Genomic DNA, 18,432 nt, shown 5'->3' with positions numbered 1-18,432 from the left:
AGGTTTGACGCCAGAGTGGAACGACTAAATAGGCTCAAAATGCAAAAAAAAAAGAAAAAAAGAAAAAAGAAAAGAAAAACATTTTATGGTGCAAAATAATACAATTCCTCTTTCGTTTTTTAAAAGTTGATTCTAAGATAACAGCTTTTTATTTAACTGTATAATTTATCAAAACTAACACACTTTCTTTGAAATGTGACTTCAGTGTAGGCGCCCTTGTCTTGAAATAATTATTTTAACTTCCCCTTGTCAATCGATATTGGCTTGGAAAAAAAAAGGTTGGGTATGGAATCAGTAAAACATTTCATATGCGACTCTTTTCCTTCATCCCATTGTACAGCTTCATTCAGAGCATTAGTATCCCTGGAGACAAAAAACAAAACAAATTTAATGTAATTTCTCACAAAAAATATTCTGGGATTTTAAAGATAATAGATTTTTTTTTCTGGTAATATCCACTTAGAAAAATATATATATTTTTAGAAGATTGTTTTTAAAGTTCCCAATTCATATGGATTACATGACTAGGTCTCAAGTTTCTTAAATATTTTTGCATGAAAATGTGAAACAATTTTCACATTAATTTATGGTTCCCTACACATCTAAAAGGCGAGTTTCAGTTTTAATAATCTTCCTTTAACTATTTTTGAATCACATCTACCACATCAACCTCGGCGGAGGAAAGTAGTACCACGTTTCTGATTGGCTGAATATTTTCACTCTTGGCATCAGATGTCAGTCGCCAGTTTAAACTTTTTTTTTCTTTCTTAAACTATAACAGATTGAAAATCTCTGACACAAAATAAGATACAAAACAACCAGAGTTCCCTAAAAAGTTTCAAATATTTTATAAATTTCCTTAAGTGTATTTATTCAGTTGCCAAAATTAAATGTTTTTTTCTTCCTTTTTTTTTTTTTTTACTCTGCAGATAGTTGGAAAAACCATCATTTGTAATTTAAAAGTACAGCTGTTGCAGTGCAAATGCACAAAACAAAACTAACCGGGGCAGACTGCAGGTTTAGGGCCTTAAGAGTTGGAGGATAAATGTTCAGGGGAGGATATTGGAAACAAACCTAAAGTGATCCTCTCCAACGCTTGCTTCGTTACACATCAAGTCTTCATAAAAAAAAAAAAAAAACAAACAAACAAACAGCTGGGCTAAAATAAATTAGCTTAATAAATGCAACGTCAGTTACATTATTAATACACTGAGGGGATTGTGGCAGATGTTTTCTCAGTCCCACAAGATTACCCAATATGCATTTAAAATAATCATACTTCAAATATTCTGACACTTGTTTGCAGTCCAACATTCACAAAACCCAAAAGCTATTAAAACCTTGTAAATGGTTCATTTTAAATAAAGAAAATTTAAAGTAATTGTGGTCTCATTTAAATAAGGTGAAAACATCCTAGCACTTTTCTCAATGCGCGATACAGTCTGCAACGTCTTCAACTGAATGAAATACATTTTCTGTCAAACACACGTCAAGCCGTAGCTTTAAAAGTGAACTACGGAAGATTATTTCTCATAATGCAATCGTTGACTTGGAACAGAAAGCCTCCTGGAAACACAGTGAACACGTGTTTCCAGTCCAATTAAACCTGAGTAACATGAAAAGAACGACAGTTCATTTCCACAACTGGGTCAAACTCGTCTGGCTCGCTATGATTTACAACAGGTACGCGGAGGTTACGGTTATTTTATTGTGGGCTGTAAGCCATGTAGCAGTACGCATTTGACCACAGGAAGCGTGTAAAACACCTGATTACAGCACCACAGCAAATACACTGAGATCACAAGTTATCTTTGACTAACTGCCAGCTGGGATGCCCCAAGCAGCAGGACGAATGTTAGCTGTGTTAAACAAAAAGCTTATGAAAATAAACACTGATATTTGTTTAGAGGTATGACATACATTTTTTTTTAAATAGAATAGCATTTGGATTAATCTGATAAAGAATTGCATGGATACATACATCTTACATATTTGCATAATGCTATTGGAATCGATTCAAAGTGGTTTTCACACATCCCGTCGTGGAGGGCGCATTTGAGAGCAACTTTCGCCCCCTCACACACAGTCACACACACAGACAGCATCATAAGTATGGCTGTAACATTATAACTCCGATAACTACTGATACTTTACCTAAAGAAGAGATCTTCAACCAGCTGAGAGACAGAAAGAGAGAGAGAGAGAAGCATAAATCTGCTGGATGGAATGAAAGTGTGCTGGTCTGAAACATAGTCTAATACACCGAAGGCGTTTTGTGTCTTCGTCACAGTCGGCTTTCTAAACGGGTGTACACTTTTAAGCAAGCAACATCACAAAGATTTTAGATTACGATACAGCCACAGTTTCCTAAAACAACAGTTATTAGAAAAATAAACCATCGTCACTGGAGTAAACTGGGGAGGGTCTATCGGTTGTGATCCTGCTGGTCTGAATCTTTTGGACCAAGCCAGAACGCAGACGTCAAGAACCACAATAGATGTCAAATACAGTACTGAGGAGAAAGAGAAAAAACACAAAGAAACTCTTTAGAGCTGCTTGTTGTTCTGGTTCGGTTCCATAAGCGCACAACGTTGCACTTTCGGAAACCAGAGGGATTTAACTCTGCGAGGTAAGGATGTGTCTTTTCATAAATGCACTGCACAAAGACAAAAGTTATTTTTTGATGACTTTATGATTCTGAATCCTTTGGTAAGACGTTCCCACCCCAAGGAATGTGTGTGAATGCTTAGACTTATTACCGTTGAGGAAACAGAAATATAACACTGATTAAAAAGAAAGCCTAGCACTGCAACAGATGGATTGCGCATTGAGTGCTTGAGGAGTGTCTTTGGGTTTAGGTTAGTTGTTGTTTTCTTTGGTTGTGACAGTAACGAGTTGCTTGGCAGCTTTGGCAATGTCATAGGCACACTGGATGACCTGCTGAGTGACCAGCTGGATGTCTGATGGGCAGGGATTGTGCTCTGCCGCCTTCTGGCACTCTCCGTGAAGTCGGCTCGCGCTCGAAGTCAGCAGATACAGAGAATTTCGCACCGTCTCCGAGGACGGCCTCTGTCGAGAGGAAAAGGCGAAAAGATGAATAAAAATGCTCCTAAAGCAAAAAGGGGGGATATTTAAGACCCGTCAACAAATCTGCCGATTGTTCAAGAAGTGAATACCTTGGGAAATAGGGCGGCCATCTCAGTCACGGCCATACGGATCTTCTCAGAACACGGCAGAAAGCTGGAAGAGGCAAAATGCTGAATAAACAGATTCTAAAAGCTATTCTGAGTAGAGACATTGAAATAAATGTAGCTTTTTTAGCATGGTTCTCAAAGTAAAGCCATTTTTCCTCCTTATGTTTGTTAATGTGATTTTAAAAACCATGTTTCTATCTTTACAGCAATGCCAGTACTTTCAATGAGCTGCCGCATCTCACTAGAGACACTACTCATACGGCGTTAAGAGAAGTTAGATGGCAGTCAATAGAACACATATATCATAAAACCCATGATCTCTAAACAAAGTGGTTCACTTGTGTATCTATAATTATTGTAATAGTTATTGGAATCAAACAGTTCCCATGTATTTACAGAAGGCTACATGACAAATCTGAGCAAACAGCTAAGATAAAGGAAAAGGTTTAGACTGAAAACAAGAGCAGACATCGAGTCTGCAGACAACAGGCAAGAAAAAAATATGAAAATGAGTGATTGCTTTCCATCAGCTGCAAGAACAGCCAGAGCCAGTTAAGGCACATCCAACTGGCCACCAGACTCCAAACCAGTAATTCCAGGCCGTTAGCATGTGTCTGGTTTCCTTCAACATGTGACTGTGTTTAGCTTACAACTCGGCATATATCAGTTAACAGGCTAGTTGTGAAACAAGTGGCATACAAATCCCATAGCACGGCTTCTGAAAGGCACTGACCAGGAAGCTGAGAAACCTTCAGCTTGAACAAATCTAAAAGATAGCCGACTCCTTAAAGTCAGGCAGAAATGCATCATTCAACAGGTTTAATTCATTTTAAATCACGGCATCACATGATTTGCTGTACCTTTCATGCTTAGTCTCCTGTGCAGCTCTCAGGAGTTCCTGGATGTTCTTGGTGATCTGCTCCGTCTTGCAGATGACGTCCTCGGTGCACGGCAGGGTGGCGTCTTCTTCACCTTCCACCCCCGGTTCCACTGAGTCAGGAGCTGCTACCGGGCTGCTGCAAACGCAAAAACACAAACACTGAATTCCTCCTAACGGTCGAGTTTAAAGTGAAATTAGAACCAAGTCTCGGAAGAAGATTTTATATTTATATTGTCCTGGTGCAAGGTAAATTTAATGAGTACTCTAGGGGTTAAATTTAGTACATAGTCTGGACATGTTAATCGTTAGGTCCTAAAAGGGAGCCCTGTGTCATTTAAAAACAACTCACCGAACATTTTTTTAGTAGCATCTGTCTTTAAAGTATCTCTAAATTTTCCATTCTCAAGGACCCAGATCCGATTTAAACACACAACGTTCCTACTTACCCAGTCTCCTCGAGTTCAGAGTGGTTTGGAGTAGTGTCATAGTCGCTCTCCAACATCGTACCGTGCCCTCCAAGACTACAGCCCTATAATGACACCAATGTATTACTATCAGTCAAACACAGAGTGACTGATGATTACAACGCTCGGTACAATTAGGAAAATTTACTTCATGCATTTCAAAAATCAATGTTTCATTCTAAAGCAAATGTAGAAAAGGAGGAGAAAAAAAATATCAAGTGATTGTGTTTTTAGACATTCACAGCACAGCTGATGCAATTAGTAGATGTAATAAAATACGGATGGTAGCTAAGTGTTCTGTAATCAGTGTACAATGCCGAAAGTGCTTTGTGTAAAGTTCTCATGTTTTCATAGAGATGCACCAAGGAATCAACTGTAGATGGAACAGACTGACTTTAGGCTTGATCGACTGGTCGAAAACTCAAAAATCGTCTCTTTTTCAGGTTAGTGAATGCACCGTGCTACCAGGACATGCTGACAACCACAATCTTCAGTTTGGACACTGTGACTGAGTGAACAACATTTAACTTTAGCCATTTTCAGTATCAGTGAGTTGTCTGAAACATAGACGGACCGAAGAAATCATTTTAAAGGAAACTAAATTAATCTGGATTTCTGCCGTTCCTTCATAACGCAAGACAGTGAGGAAGAGCAGGACTTTTTACACAGATAACAGAAAGGACCTCCATCTGTAAAAGAATGGACTGGATTTGAAAATGTTGGCAGCCTTTTATAAATCTCAGCATTAAGCATCTACATTTTCTAAGAGAACACATAGAGTGGCTTCTTCGTAGTGCTAATGGCACTAATGGCGAATATAACGTATAAAGACAGTTTAACATGCATGAATTTCAATGCAAGTCTGTTTAAGATTGACTACTCACAGGCAGCAAAATGCAAACATCAGGAAGCCCACACAAAAAAAGCTTAAATAATTTAAAATTAACTCAAAATTGGTCTCAGTCAAAGCTATACAAAACCTAAGATCAAAAAGTTAACTTGAAAAGTCGAATCAGTGCATCTCTAATCTTGATCACTGCAGCAGTGTGATCATTCAGACAGCATCTGTGCAACATTTCATGAATTTAATGTTTACTTCCAAACTTGCCGGGTTTGTTGAAGTGACTGGACCGTAGCAGAGGTACTAAGGTACATGCATGCAGCCAATACTCAGAAAAAGAAGTTCAAAGACAAGGTCTGGAGAGAAAAGACTGTGGGGTCAAGCAAGAGGACAGTTTTCAGCGTCCCTGGAGGCTCCAACTGAGCCAAGGGGACTTTTGGTACTCAACCCTGCGAGATCTCTCATCCCACGACCAGGACAGGGGAGAGGGGAAGGTAGGGAGGGAGGAGGCAGCTGTCCCCAAAGGGCCCCTCCCAATCTAGAGAAGGGGTCAAACCAAGTTGAGCAACACCATTGAGATGCAGTAAATGACTGAATGAATAAATTAAAATCCAACACCAGCCCCAAGCCAAGCACCGTCACTTTAAACGATCATGAGCAGGAGCAGGAGCGCCGCTGCTCGCGTGCTTACGTTGGTGGGAAATGGCTGCAAAACGACTCCGTCGTCCTGGCGAGCCGTGTCCGCTCGGTGGGAGAAATGTTTTGGAGCGGAGCCCGTCTCATACATCGACATGGCGCGACCTCCGCGGGGTGGATGTCGACCGAAGGGCCCCTGGGGATGTTGTTGTCCGCCGGGGGTTTGCCATCTCAGCGTTGTGTTTTCAGTCTGCAGGGAGCTCAGCTGGGGGGCAACAAAGAGGCATGTAATTTAATCTTGGCTGGAGGTCGCTTTCCCCACAATAGGTCTGTAATCAACAGATAAGCCTCAAGGTTAAAGGAAATTCTTTGTTGCAATGCTCCATCGCACAAAAGGAGAGCTCTCCTTGACAAATGAAATGCTGATAAAGCATGTTGATAAAAACTCTCGTGAGAATACCCACCAGAAATGGTTTCCCTTATTTATGAAGGAAAACAATGACGGTGAGAAACGTGGCTTTTACAGCTTACTGAGCAAAAAATCCTCAACATGCAACTTTTCAACAGAGTGCAAATAAAGAACAGCAGAGAGGACATTATTTGGATAACCGAAGAAGACAGTTTGCAACATTCAAAAGTATGTCAAAAAAAAAAAAACCCCGTTTTAAACAAATTAACTGATAATTGCATTAGAAGCATCCCGGTCATGTAGAGTTCAACACAACAGCAGACAAAAAAGGCTGTGTTTTCAAGCCTGGGGCTTTAGTTTAGTAAACAATTTGACTGTGAAATATGCCAAATCTGAATATAAAAGTTAGCAACACTGTACAGTACCTGGAGATGAGAAACAAACAAAAAAAAAAAACTGTTGTAAACAACCCAGCAGCAGGAGGCAGTCCTCCGTTAGCTCTAGTAGAAACACAGTGAGGCGCCCAGATAACGGGTTGATATGAGATTAAATCAAGTGCTAAATGTGTGCAAAGACGGCATCGTTTTGTTTTCCACATACAACCTAGAATAATTTCCAACTGTCCACATTTAGTCAAAGTGTTTACATTTCAGGAAAGTAAAGCAAAATAAGGGCGTCTATTAACTGAGCTCTGTGTTTCTGATAAGTGTCTGATATTTGACTTGGGTAAAAGAGAGTTGATGTAATGACAGCAAGAAGAAAATCTAGTACAGTTCTTAAGGAATTAGCCTTAAAACTGGTATAAGAGGTCAACTAAGCTACGTTTCTTACACAGGATGTATTCCAGAAGTAGAGACTTGTAATGATGTCCTAAAATTTGAGTTTCAAGTCAGAAAACCAGTGGGATTAGCCAACTCATATGAAGCAGTAAAACAAGTGGTACAAGCAAATCACAATGTATTTCTATCCATCCTATGCACTGAAACAGTAAACAGGCATGCTAACAAATACAGAATCAACTGTAAACTGCCGTCACACCGTTTCCTCATCTTGCCAAGAATGCACTAAATGTGAGGAAATTAAGGTGATTTTTGTTTTTCCTATCAAGCATTATGTCAGTTTTAGTCTTTAGAGCATGCTGTGTTTTAACAGCGTCTTAGTCTGATGAGGAAGTTTCTTCCAATATGAGAAATGAAAGGATGCGAGTTGTGTGTTTAGTAGACAAAAGGATCTTTGTTTCCTTCTGAATAACCCGGATCATGTTTCTAAAAAGAGACCATGCTATTGATCTGAATCTGCTGCCCTCAAGTGTGACCAGAAATGTTAACGGAAGAGGATTTTCTGAAACATCAGTAACAATGTCTACAAGTATGTCCGACATGTAAAAAAAAAAAAAAAAAAAAGATGTAAGAAGAGACAAACGTGTAACTATAATAAGAAATAAAGTGGTTGTGGGTGGTATTTGGCAGATGCTTTCTGGAGGTGTAAGCGATCCAATCTCAGTTCATAATTCTTCTTAGTAGTGCCAACCTGTTGCAGTAGTCCAAGCTATATTTTCTGTTCCTTTCTGAAATCTTCTACTGAAAATGTTCAGCTAAATGGTGATTCTTAGAGGTATGTTTGCTGTGCTGCTGGGATATTGTCTCTTTTTATCACCTGTTTTAATTGGTAACCATTCCAGTGAGAGCTGCTTACATTTGAAAGAGGTTTATTGAGCTCTGTAAATTAACCAAGGACAAGCATAACACACTAAAGCACCTAAAGGTTTCAAAAATGTCTCGAATGTAGTCTAGAAACATAAAAAAAAAACCCATTAATGTAGACCATGTCTTTAATTGATAATCGAAGGGAATATAGTAGTCTGATGGAAGATGATGAAATACTAAGAATTTATTTAATGCAAATTTATGTAATGTGAGGAAGAGAAGACTTTAGCAGCATCAGCTCAGAAAATCCACCCAACCATGAGTAGCCGAGACTCCAACTCATCAGCACACTGTTACATAAATTTCATCTGCCTGTTGCACAGATGAAATGGGGGACAGCAACAGCACATTACTATATTAGGCTGGCAACATGTTAAAAGTAGTGCAGCAATCAACCAAATCAATAGGCCTCAAAGAGGATAGAAATGCAATTTGTTAGGTGCAATAATCCACAACTACACTTGCACTGAAATATTAATATACCACCATTTAATTAACGTCCACAAAGAGATTAACACTGCAGAACTGTTCATTTTATTCATAGTTTCACAAAATAATTAAGCGCATATGACATAATCCATAATTTAACTAACCTTGCTCTGCATCATCTGCAGTTCTTTACTAAGATGACAGTTGACTTTGAGAAGCTGTTGTATTTTGGCCTCTGACGCAGTCAGGGCACTCTTCACCTCCATGAACTCCTGCACTGTGATTGGTCCATCAGACAGATCAGAAGACTCTGAGCTCTAATGCAAAAGAAAAAGAACAAATAGAAAAGATGCTATCAATTTCAAATGTCAAGAAAAGTACTGATGTTCAGTGCGAGACTGGCTTCTTAAAAAAATAAATAAAATAAACCTTTGTCCTTCCATGGTTACAGCTATCCCCACATGTGGCCTCTTGTACTGGATCTTCATCAGATGCCACACTGTCATAATCTGGTTGATCGTTGTCTTGGCTCTCACTGTTGTGGCAACTGTTTATTCCCTGAAGGATCAGCTCAACGTTATCTGATGGCAGAAAGAAAAGTCAGTGATGAAGCAGGAGAGAAGCTACGAAGAGATCAAGATACTAAACAGAGCATATTTAAATTCCTCTTCTAAAAGTGCAACTGAAAATGACAAAGTAAAAGAAAACAGTCCTGAGGGTGGTTTGGCATTTCTTGATTAAGCATCAGTTTAACACCTTGTATGTGTGACTCATACCACACTACTCCTACTTGGTTCAAACTATAGAACTGGTGCTTTATTGGAAACTTAAACACACGAACCACCTGGAAAAAAAAAAAAAGCTCAGAAATATATGAGCAATGCGAGTATGGATCGGTAAAAACAAAAATCTCCATGTACCTTTTGGACTATCGCAGGAATTACCCCACTGTCGTCGTTTAGCATCTGCTAGAATATCAATAACCAAGGTGGCAAATTCGTGAGCGCTAAACCTCGCCAATTTCTGACGACCCTACAAACACAAAAGCGTGAAAGCGGAAAGAAAAACCTTCAGACGTCAGCTACTTGCACAAAAGCGTTAGGTTTCAACATGAAGAAAACTTGCCTGATTTCTGGTGGATGAATATTCAGGGTTGACGGGCAAAAAAGGAACAACTGTAGTGTCTGTGACAAGAGTGCTGTGATTCTGAGTGGCCAGCCAGACTGAAACATGAGGGTATTTTGCATGTAACATTAGATAAGAATGTAAATACAGAAGTACAAAGAGAAAAAAAACAAGTCTGCATACAGAACATAGCTTTATTTTAAGAAGTTCAGAAATCCAACCTGCATCAGTTTCTCTTCTATCCACTTCGTCATAAACATCCATGGCGAGTTCCTCAAACTGATGGTTACTTAACTAAAACAAAAGCTGAATTAGTCACTTATTTTTAGCCGTTTGTACAGACATTTACCATCACTGAAGACATCTTACCGACTGGAGCTTCTTCTTTGCTGCCTTTGCAAAATCTGACAAATCGAGACTGCTTTGGACAAAAGAATTACTTTACCAGGTGGAAAAAAAAAAAAAACCTTCCAAAACTATTCCACCACATAAAGAAACATAAAATAAACACTTACTTGTTTCTATTCCATCCAATGCAGCACAGAGTAAAATACACGGTAAATATCGACTAAATATTTCTTCAGGTTCAGAATAAAAGCTCAATTCAATAACCAAATATTATAAACTAAGACGGATGTTATAAAGATTTTAAGTCTTTAATTTCTTCCTTTTCAATAATCTCAGATTAAAACAAAGTTTTACCTGTCAGCCATTTGTGGAATGATGAAGTGCTGCCCATTTCTATGATCTAGAACAAAGCAATCAAAAAAAGTGATTTACAAGGAATTACAGAGCCTGAACTGTATTTTAGGTTGAACAAAAGCCTCGCTTCTCTGGCTTCCTGTTAAACCTTAACAGGAAGCCAGAGTCTATTCATTGACTTTGAATAGACTCACCAGGTCTTCTGCCACACAGGTAAAATGTTAACCGGTCAGTGAGTTCATATTGTATCTCGACCAGCCTCTCTGCCAGCTCCTGGTGCCCAGCTTGTCTGCAGGTATGACACATGAAAAGAAAGTTTTACCACCATCTGCTGATAAAAATGACAAATCTAACGTGAATAGTGTTGGACATTAAAAATATTGTCACTTTAATTTTATCACAATGCAAAAACTTTGGTGCCTTAATTCTTTAAATGATTGACATCTTGTCTACATAATATTGATGTTTCCATTTTTACTAAAAAAAAAATGTTTCCAGAAGTAATACTGTATTATGTGATGTGTACTAAATATTTCTTATAAATATCTTTACTTTCTTTGTCTTCATATCATTGTTAAACTGGATTAACAGAGCATTGCATTCAGTCAACAGCTTAGACCGTTGGAGTCTGTCCTTATTGTTCATTATAGAAAAAGCATGAGTCATGTCAATTACAGATTACATTTCTCAAATTCCTTGCTTCACTACTTCAACCCTCTTTCCACCACAAGTATTTCTCAGCAACTTCTGCACAAAATAAAACACTGATCCATAACCGCAACATATTAAGAGTGGGAATGAATGCAATTTTTTTTTTTTAACGGCATCACTTAAAGAGATCTGGAAAGGCAGATTTGCACCAAATTAAATTTTCTTTTGCAACTTATTGATTTATGTGCCAGCTTGAAATGTTTTGTAGCAAAAGTGGGAACCTCATAGGGTGTGTAACATTTCCTGCAACACATTGACAAAGTGATGTTTGCAAATGCACAAAGAATTAGGCAACTTATAGAACAGCTATAACTGTTAGCAGCTTTCTTTTTTTTTATGTACACCAAACCCTCACCACAAAGCTCTGGGTACAGAAATGGCTTTTGTGCTTTTCAGGTGTGACATAAATCACACTTCTTTGTTTAAAGACACAGGCTACGTTCACACTGCAGCCTGAAGTGACTCAATTCCGATTTTTTGGCAATTCCGATTTTTTTGCCGGGGCCGTTCACACTGCCAGTAAATGCGACCTGTATGCGTTCTGCAGTGTGAACGGGCAAACGACCTGAAAGTGTCCCGCATGCGCAGTAGAGGGCGCAATAGCGTCAGCGTTCTCAGTGTTCTGCCAACCGCCATAAAAAGAAGAAGTGCTCAGTGTTAACGGAAGTTAACATGGAGGCTAACGGTGGAGCTTAGCTTACACATTTGAAGTTGTTATCCGGCCGGAGCAGCATATTAACGACTTAATCCTCATATAATCCGTTATGGTTGTTGTTTTTCTTCCCACTTGTGCGTATCAGGACGCAGAATAGTGAGATTTGTTGAGAATCAGTGACATTCAGTTCGGATGAATGCGACCTGGACGTTAGTAGGTCGCATTTGAATCGGATACGCATCGGATATGGATCAGATTCAAAAAAGAATCCGACCTGTGCTGTTCACACTGCCATGAAAAGATCGGATACAGGTCGCATTACGTCCAAAAAAATCGGAATTGAGTCACTTCAGGCTGCAGTGTCAACGCACCCAGAATGTTCCTACATGTGGCATGTTTAAAGCTATATGGTTCCACACAACTAACATCAAATTGCTCCGTACCACAAAGTAGTTCCAAAACAAGCTTTCAGACGTAAGTTTACCTTGCGTTGTCAATCGGCGTCTTCCCACTGGAGTCCAGAGCTCCGGGATCAGCTCCATAAACCGCCAAGAGCTCAGCTTGTAGAATCTGACCTGCCTTTGCTGCTATATGTAGTGGGGTGTTGCCTTTCTCCTAAAGTCACAATAAAGCAAATTTTGCACTTTGGAATTGATGCAAAAGCACAATTTGGGCAATGCTTTTACTTTGAGCACATTTTTCAAGACTTACTGGGTGGAAGAAGTTGGCTTGTGCTCCTAGAGATAGAAGTCTGAGGCAGGTCTCCAGGTTCCCGGTCCGAACACTGGAGTGGAGTTGCTGCACGAAAATCACAGAGAGGTTTATTGAAATTTAAATGTGAGGTTCATTCATTCATTGTTTGAAACATTTATTGAAGTAAATGCTTTTTTTTTTTTTTAAATGCTTTATGGCATATAGTATCTACAAAATCTAAGAGTTTTGCATTTTAATATTCAGATTTTATGCCTGGCCAAAATGTGAAAATGTATGGTGGCGTTTCAAAGCAGAACTGAGAGCAGTTTATTGGTATATAAAAAGGACGTATCAGGATGTTTTTTTTGTTTGTTTTTTTTTTACACAGACTAAATTAATTTACATGAACCCAACGGGGATGACAGAAAAAGAAATAAACTTCCTTTACTCTGCAAAAGCACAGAAACATTTTAATTTCACTATCATCTGTCATTTGGATTCCACTGTTGCTGACACAAAAATGCTAAATCTTTATTCTTATGCTACTCATGAAAAAAAAAAAAAATCAAAAACAACTTTTTTTTTTTTTTTTACCTTACTGAGATCCTTTGCAGTTACACTGTCATCATCACGACAAGGCATCCGATGGACATAAGCCAACATCTGATATTTTGCCTTGATGAACTCGGTCTTGTTGGGACTGCAAATAAAAAAGCCCGCAGGTGAAATTAAAGGAATATTTCTACTTTCACTGACTGCCATGCCATTTCCTTTCTGTGATTATTCTTCTGACTAGCTATAATAAATAAGACACAGCAGCTTTCCAGATTCCCCAAAGACCGTAAACCCAAAAACTTTTACTTTGAATGTTTAATTGACACTTGACTTAAAGAGGATGTTGAACTTTTACAGTGCAGGTCAAATTAAGTCCACATCAAGTCACATTTGTCTCTTTTTCCTTATTGATTCGGTACAGGAGTTATCCCTCCCTGCTATCTAATGAACTGCTCAATAATTGCTTTGTAACTATGAGCAGAGCATTGTAAAAATGACAAGACGAGTTTCTCCTTGTTTAGTGAATGATTCAACAAAGGACGCGGAGCAGCTGAAGGCTTTGTGTTTCACGGACAAACTTTCAAACCTCGGACAGATTCCCAACAACTAGAACTCAGACTAAGAAACAAATTTAAGGCAAACTATTAAATGAAATTATGGTCATTAAAAAAAGAAAAAAATCTAACAATTCTCTGAGAGAGTTTCTGCATGTCTGTTGATTGCTGATAGCATGTGTTTTCTCACACTGTGTGAACTGAACCTATCGCGGCTGTGTTTACATGTCTCTGAATGTTTGTGTTTAGTCCACCAGTCTGACAGTCGACAAAATATTTACACCCAGAAACGGATGTTGTATTCATCCCACTATCCTGCAGATTCTGTTTTCTTATTCCATACTTTGTGACTATAAGCTTTTTAAATAAAAGTTCACTATTTTTCTATCACACTGATAACATACAGCCTACTAGGAGTTGTTCATGCTTCTTCAAACTAAACTTATTTTATGGGAAGATTGAGGAAGTTCTTCAAATTGGCTCAGACTGCATCGCAATGAGTCATGGTCATAGCACAGAGGGCCAATTGTGCATATTCACTGACCCCAAGTATGAAAATCAATGTTTGCTGCAAACCGTTATACAAAGTGCAAGCAAGCATACCAAAATCTGCAGTGACATATATATATAAATCCTTAAAAACCCACTTACTGAACTCTGTCCTGAGGGTTGGCTTTGCGTTTCCCACTCGCTGATGAAGAAGGATCCAGAAGGCTGTGTTCCCATATGGAATTTGCACCATTGCCATATAATGTCTGGACCATCTAGAGCAAGACACAACTAGCTGGAGTTAAAGAACACAAAAGTATTAAACTCCTTCAACTTTTTCTCATTTTGACATGCCACAACCACAGACATCAAATCTTTTTTTTTTTTTTTTTTTTATTGAGATCTTATATAATTTCCAAATCCTTTCCCAATAAAAATCTCAAGTGTGGTCAGTATCTGTACCCAGCAGACCTAACTCTGACACCCTTAAATAAAGAAATGAAAGAATCGGAGAAACAGCCAAGAAGCCAATGGCAACTCAAGCGGATCTGCAGAGATCCACAGCTCAAGTGGGGGAGCTTGTTGATGGAAAAACTATTAGTCTGCCCTTTATGCAGAAGTGGCAAGAAGAGGGCCCTTCCTATGAGGAATATATACAACGATACTTCGCTCCAGATCTTACTAATATGGAGATATTCTGCAGAGGTAAAACCTTTTCACAAAGGTATCCACAATATACTTGCAATTGTAATTGGCACCAAAAGATAGTTCAACAAAGTATGAGCGGTCTGAATACTGTTGCACATCACAAGTTTCTGAATTTTTTTTAATGTATATTTGAAGGCAATGCATAATTTCACTCCCAAGTCGATTTGTCACATAAAATACTAAATAAATACCCTGATATGTGTATTTTTTTAACATGCTAAATGAGAAATAACTCAAGGGTTAAGCAAACTTTGGCAAAGCAGTGTGCTGACTGTGTCCTAATTCATTGATCTATGTGGAAGGAATGTCTGATGACTGAAAAGATTTGCATTTGATTTTTGTTTTGAGGGTGTTGTGCTCCTGTATTACTCACCTGCAGCTGAGACGGAGGCCAAGAAGACTGACTCAGATGCCTGACTTGAGAGCTGTGTCGCCCGAGACCCCGGTGGATGCTGCAGCACTCGTCGCAGATCAACACACCCCTGTTCACAGAGGCCCAACGGGGCTCTGCAAAACACATGCGATGTTTGTTAATGAGCTAGCTCCATTATGTGTGAACACTGACCGTTATTCACACATATAGTCTCAAGCCGCCTCTTTGAAATATTCTGATGGAAAAATCACGGAGGATATATGCGATATTATTTTTCAACCAGTCACTCAAGTAAGATCACCTCTTTTTTTTTCCGGATGGATGCTACCAAGTGTAAAGCTAACTCCATATTAGTACTGTTAATTATTTTAAACATACAGTTTCATAATTACATAAGTTACCATTTCTACACGGCGACTACTTCATTACAAACAAACTTACTCACGAGTAGCGCATTTACAACAATTACATTTAATACTGTCTGTCAATGACTTGTCACAGTTCCGAAATATTAATTAGTTTAGCCAACCGGACGTAGCGGTTGGTTAGCGGGTTAGCTAGGCAGCTAACGTAAATGCTAGCTAGTTTGGCACCGTACCAGGAGCGCTGCAATCAGCGCAGACCTCCCTGCTTCGCACTCGCTTTGACATCCCTTACGCGGAATTCCTCTCAGTCCGGGAAGAGAAAAGATTTTCCTAATGTATATTACAACGCAAAAAGTCCAGGTCGGTAGACTGTATTTGTGCAAGGCAAAACAAGCAGCTGTGTCTGTCCTCCTCCCTCCTACTGTTGAACAAAGCGGCGTCTCGTTCCAATAAGTACCCTGTGCTTCCTTGTCTGCTTCCTTCCTCGTTTCCTTCGTCGTTTTTTTTTTCTGTTTTATATCGGAGTTAATGGTTAAAATTTGCAGGGCTAGGCGTATTGTTTGTACTTATGGTAAAGATACGTGAAAAGCCTTCAAACAAATGTATGTTTTACTGTAGTGAAATTATATGAATCTGGAAATCTGAAAGAAAAAAATTAACTGAAGAGCATTTTTTCAGAGAAGAGAAAAAATATCATAAAGGAAAATTATATTTTTGCTCCCCTGCTGTCAATATTGACACTACATCAAGCCAGCCACACAGGACTTAGTCATAAATTTCACAAGAACTCAAAAGAGTTTTTGTGTGTCTGGTGGCAGTGTGGATAAGTACCCAGGGCGCCATGAGAGAAGGGATAACCTTCTGCTAGACCTCAAAATATAGCGCATTCAGGACAATTAATGAAAAATGCAAGAAAAAGTGTGGTCAGAACAGATTGTCTAAATAGACAACGTGTCATGTTTGGGGATGAAAGTTGCGAAAGAGGACAGAAATATAAAAAAAATCTAAAAAACTTAGATTTGCTTTATATTGTTGGGTTTAGAAAAAATACATAATTTAGTGAAGAGTAAATGACTTAAAACAGAAAAGATTATGTGATTTAATATCAAACAGTGAGAAAAATGGTTATGTTCAATATTTGAATATTCAAAACAGAAATCTGGTTTCATTTGTACTTATCTCTGAGATTTATCACAACACACCATGTGACTTGTGATAGCATTACTTTTGCAGTTTCAGCTGATGTCTCAGTTTTTGCAAGCCTTTGCATACATTAGATCACTGAAGGCTCCAAATCAACAGTTTGACACCTATATAACATAATCATTGGTAAAAAAAAAAAAAAAAGACTTGGTGATCCTAAAATATTTGCTGTAGTCTCTCAGAGAGACTACAGCAAGGGAGGTAACTATCCTGCTCCAGTCCGTGGGGGTGAGATATGATCCTTATTTTAAAGGTTACTGTTAAGTTTGCTGTGACTTTTAGACCAGATTCCCCTTACAGAGTCCATTTCTAACTCAAATTTGTTCCAATCTTGGAAAATGCATCTTTTATTTGACTTTGCAATTACAACCTTTTTCTGACTTGTACATTCACACACAAAAAGCAGCAGTACATTAGATATTTTGCTAGTTATTTGCCATTGACTATTTTCCTTCAAGTCATCAGTAGTGGAAAGTCCAACAAAAAGTCCCAATAAAAGCTCTTCCTCCACATTTTGACACATTATCCTCCCCATACTTCAGTGTTGTTGTGTCTTCTATATTGCACATCTCTACAGCAACTGAACAACTTTGTACCAATAAGATTTTATCTCTGGAAAAACCAAAATAGGATATTTCAAAGCACAACATAGAAGTATCTCATTTTGCTGTGAAAGTTGAACCGTTATTCTTTGAATGTGAGAAAATCTGTAACCTTCTGGCAACATTTATGCAACATCTCCTCTGAAAGTTATACACCATATAGCCGATTTGGACCCAGCATGGACTAAGGGAGTAAACACAAGCACTCAAAACAGAAAAATCTTGCTAGATTCCCTCAGTTTTTACTGGTTATTTGCATTTCTAGTCAAAGAGTAAAACCAGCTCTCAGTCTAAGACTTTATAACTATCACTACTCCCCAAAAAGCCAGGGTTATTTATTTGCATAGTTTTTTACAATTCAATGAATTCAATAAAACAATTATTTCTACACTTTTCTTTTTTTACTTCTAATTTCTTTTGCATAAATTTAATATGCATGCATATCTTGTATATTTCTTTCTTTAAATTACTCTACTCATTTCTTTTAATCTGAATATGGTATTTTGGATTATTGTCCAGTATTATTTTTCTTATGTTTTAAATTTAACATTACTTTATGTGTTTTTTTTTTTGTTTGTTTGTTTGTTTGTTTTTTGTCCTTATTTTATTTTTCACTTTGGTGTGAATGCATGTTTAATTAGTTCAGCCGTGCAGAAATATTGTTAAATTAAATCCCAATAAAAGGGAAAAGGGCATTAATGAAGCACATATTTCTTTTTTGTTTAAACATCGGCCAATTATGCCAGTGTATGGGCGTGTGAGAGCGTGGGTTTACGGTGCCTCTGTGGCTTTAAAGGGGTGGTGGTTCGTAGAGAGATAGCACATAGGTTTAATTTAGTCGCTGGGAACATATCTCTGAGCCCAGAGCAGAGCCTCTCTCCTCTTCCACTCGTGTCGCCTTAGCAGCTTTCCAGACGTTTCCCAGAAAGCTGCGCTCACCGAGCCCCCAGAGTGATGGGAGGTTCGGCCGCCGCCGCGCATCATCATCTTCTTCTTCTTCATCATCATCACCATTCCTTTTGTCACGCAGACAGGATCTGATCAGCATAATCACCATGTTTTCTCTTGTGACAGAAGCCGAGACGCGACAGAAACTGCTTCGCAATGTGAAGAAGGAGGTTCGTGACATTGCAAAAAA

At 38.5% G+C, this 18,432-nt stretch overlaps 2 protein-coding genes across 9 annotated transcripts in view; one reads left to right on the top strand and one right to left on the bottom strand.

Annotated features, from left to right (window-relative positions):
• Nucleotides 1–122: 122 nt before the first annotated feature.
• Nucleotides 123–15,969, bottom strand: git2b (G protein-coupled receptor kinase interacting ArfGAP 2b). Of its 7 annotated transcripts, none has more exons than XM_015035571.1 (21): nucleotides 15,723–15,969; nucleotides 15,125–15,258; nucleotides 14,206–14,318; nucleotides 13,040–13,145; nucleotides 12,464–12,550; nucleotides 12,237–12,367; nucleotides 10,581–10,675; nucleotides 10,387–10,432; nucleotides 10,200–10,205; nucleotides 10,054–10,105; nucleotides 9,906–9,978; nucleotides 9,685–9,782; nucleotides 9,480–9,591; nucleotides 8,989–9,140; nucleotides 8,724–8,876; nucleotides 6,071–6,280; nucleotides 5,828–5,917; nucleotides 4,521–4,603; nucleotides 4,055–4,210; nucleotides 3,177–3,240; nucleotides 123–3,069 (listed from the first exon to the last, which is right to left on the bottom strand). In XM_015035571.1, the coding sequence occupies exons 1-21, from the start codon at nucleotides 15,772–15,774 to the stop codon at nucleotides 2,860–2,862; spliced, it is 2,223 nt and encodes a 740-aa protein (XP_014891057.1). In that variant the 5' UTR covers nucleotides 15,775–15,969; the 3' UTR covers nucleotides 123–2,859. The 7 variants fall into 7 exon arrangements, with proteins under 7 accessions (XP_014891057.1, XP_014891058.1, XP_014891059.1 ...); XM_015035572.1 differs by having other exon boundaries at nucleotides 10,054–10,102; XM_015035573.1 differs by lacking the exon at nucleotides 10,200–10,205.
• Nucleotides 15,970–18,110: 2,141 nt separating this feature from the next.
• The window catches only part of sgsm1b (small G protein signaling modulator 1b), a 17,458-nt gene continuing 17,136 nt past the window's right edge, over nucleotides 18,111–18,432 (top strand). The window contains exons 1-2 of one of the 2 annotated variants that reach the window (XM_015035570.1): nucleotides 18,111–18,255; nucleotides 18,369–18,412. In XM_015035570.1, coding sequence (XP_014891056.1) covers nucleotides 18,249–18,255; nucleotides 18,369–18,412 — 51 coding nt within the window. In that variant the 5' untranslated portion in view covers nucleotides 18,111–18,248. Of the gene's footprint in view, nucleotides 18,413–18,432 lie in introns of both variants that reach the window. The other variant, XM_015035569.1, reaches the window with a different exon arrangement.

The sequence above is a fragment of the Poecilia latipinna genome, unplaced genomic scaffold (assembly GCF_001443285.1).
Source record: "Poecilia latipinna isolate Pla-1442-1.1 unplaced genomic scaffold, P_latipinna-1.0 Scaffold339, whole genome shotgun sequence".
Taxonomy (NCBI): domain Eukaryota; kingdom Metazoa; phylum Chordata; class Actinopteri; order Cyprinodontiformes; family Poeciliidae; genus Poecilia; species Poecilia latipinna.
This window is presented reverse-complemented; position numbering and strand designations above follow the sequence as displayed.

Bases quoted from the DNA above. Each gene is read 5' to 3' on its own strand.
- git2b (XM_015035571.1), bottom strand. From the start codon at position 15,774: ATGTCAAAGCGAGTGCGAAGCAGGGAGGTCTGCGCTGATTGCAGCGCT. The intron at 10,676-12,236 runs GTAAACTTACGT...TCATACCTGCAG, and splicing joins ACGCCGATTGACAACGCAAG to ACAAGCTGGGCACCAGGAGC. The intron at 5,918-6,070 runs GTAAGCACGCGA...CCCCTTCTCTAG, and splicing joins TGCAGCCATTTCCCACCAAC to ATTGGGAGGGGCCCTTTGGG.